We start from the raw sequence: 1,843 nt of genomic DNA on the forward strand, positions 1-1,843 counted from the left end.
TTAAAACTTTTGTCCCCCAAAATATATGGATAAAAACATATCATTCTATATCACAAAAAACTACCGGTCTCATTTGAACCTTTCTCAAATTTGTACTTAAATCATAGCTTTCGTACGATTTTTTAGATAAAAAATGTTTTATATCAATAATGAAAATCCATCTTATATAGAAGTAGATATGAGATCATACTAGGGATGTGTGTTCTTTCACCCAAAATTGATATACCTTAATTTCCACTTCAACGATATAAAACTCTATTGTAATAGGATCTTTAAAATCAAAACCCAACGATCATATTGTTATTATCATGATGGAAAAAATTACAAGGATTCTATATATGTATCAAGATTAGATAAATAATCATCATCATCAAAACAAATCCCTCAAGTAATTTCATGGTGTCAAAAATATGTGGGACATTCATTAACTTGTATATATATAACATGTACAATTTCAGATGTTAGTCAAAAAATGGCATCGGATTCGGATCTGACAACAAACTACAGTCTAGCAAGCTTCGGTGTCGGTTTTTGGGGTGATCGATCGTCGTTTCTTTTCCTCTTTTGTGATTCAATTTGTCTGAATTCATCATCTCCTTCGCTTTTCAATATAGAATCTTTCAATCGCCTAACATCCGATAGTTTTACTGGTTTCAGTAGATAATCTTCTGCCCCTTCTTCCAAACATCTGTAAAATCAATCCAAGAATATATATTAGATGATCAGATCTACCTTTCTATGTACGGAAATCGTTTTTATTTTGTTAATAAATAGGAGCATAATCATACCGATCGATGCGTGTTAGAATGTTCTCAGATGACATGATCACTACGGGTATCTCCCTCAGAGTTGAAGAATTCTGCAGAATGATTGATAAGATAAGTTCTATTAGAAAATCAGGTAAATCTGGATGAAATCCTTGATCGATAAAAAGATGATATTGAGTTTTAACAAGAGGGGATTTACAAACCTTGATTTTCTTAAGAAGTTCAAATCCTGTCATTCCAGGCATGGAATAATCCGTCATGATCAAGTTTACCTTCAAATCCTGGCATCATTAACAAAAGAAAATTCTTCAATAATTGTCATCTACGTGAATTAATCGAATCAATGGAGTACAACAAACAATAACTTACATCGAATTGAGTAGAATTTTTGTTGTCCTCTAACCTAGATACTGTAAGGCTCTGCTTCCGCTATCAACAACAGTAACTGCAGTAATCAAAGATATATGAAATTAGCCTTTTACTCAAATCAACCTTCGAAATAAAATCTCCTGACGAGAAAAACGAATCAAAATCAATAAATCATAAGGATGATCGTCGTACCTTTGAAGGAGGAGACCTTGAGAAGCCTCTCGATCACTTTCCGATCGATGTTGCTGTCATCAACGGCTAGGACATGTAATTCTTTTGAGTTGGCAGATCTCAACTGATTGCAAGCAATATTCATCGTTTCCATTGCTGATTGAATTTCGAAATGAGAGATGGGAATGAGTATTCCTGATAAGAGAAATGAGTAATCTGATGAGAGGAGTGTTGAAATGTTGTAGATATGGTAAAAGAAGTGAAGATACGTATATATATGAAGATGTGTAGGATGGATGGAAGAAATGAAGAGGCAACATCTTCGAGAGATACTGAGATCTTTGGAAATCTAGATAGCATAATCACACATGTCCCCTTTGTCAGCCTGTGACCCACCGTCCAAATACAAATAAATTTAAAATATTTAATGAATATATATATATATATATATATATATATATATATATATATATATATATATATATATATATATATATATATATATATAATATATATATATATATATATATATATAT

At 31.5% G+C, this 1,843-nt stretch overlaps 1 protein-coding gene across 1 annotated transcript; it reads right to left on the reverse strand.

Annotated features, from left to right (window-relative positions):
- Positions 1–271: 271 nt before the first annotated feature.
- On the reverse strand, positions 272–1,622 carry LOC111877939 (two-component response regulator ARR5). The gene is given in 6 exon segments (XM_023874444.3): positions 272–688; positions 789–859; positions 971–1,048; positions 1,137–1,168; positions 1,171–1,212; positions 1,329–1,622. Coding segments are annotated over 6 exon segments (543 nt in total). The 5' UTR covers positions 1,462–1,622; the 3' UTR covers positions 272–501.
- Positions 1,623–1,843: the final 221 nt, after the last annotated feature.

Source organism: Lactuca sativa, chromosome 4 (assembly GCF_002870075.4).
Source record: "Lactuca sativa cultivar Salinas chromosome 4, Lsat_Salinas_v11, whole genome shotgun sequence".
NCBI classification, from domain to species: domain Eukaryota; kingdom Viridiplantae; phylum Streptophyta; class Magnoliopsida; order Asterales; family Asteraceae; genus Lactuca; species Lactuca sativa.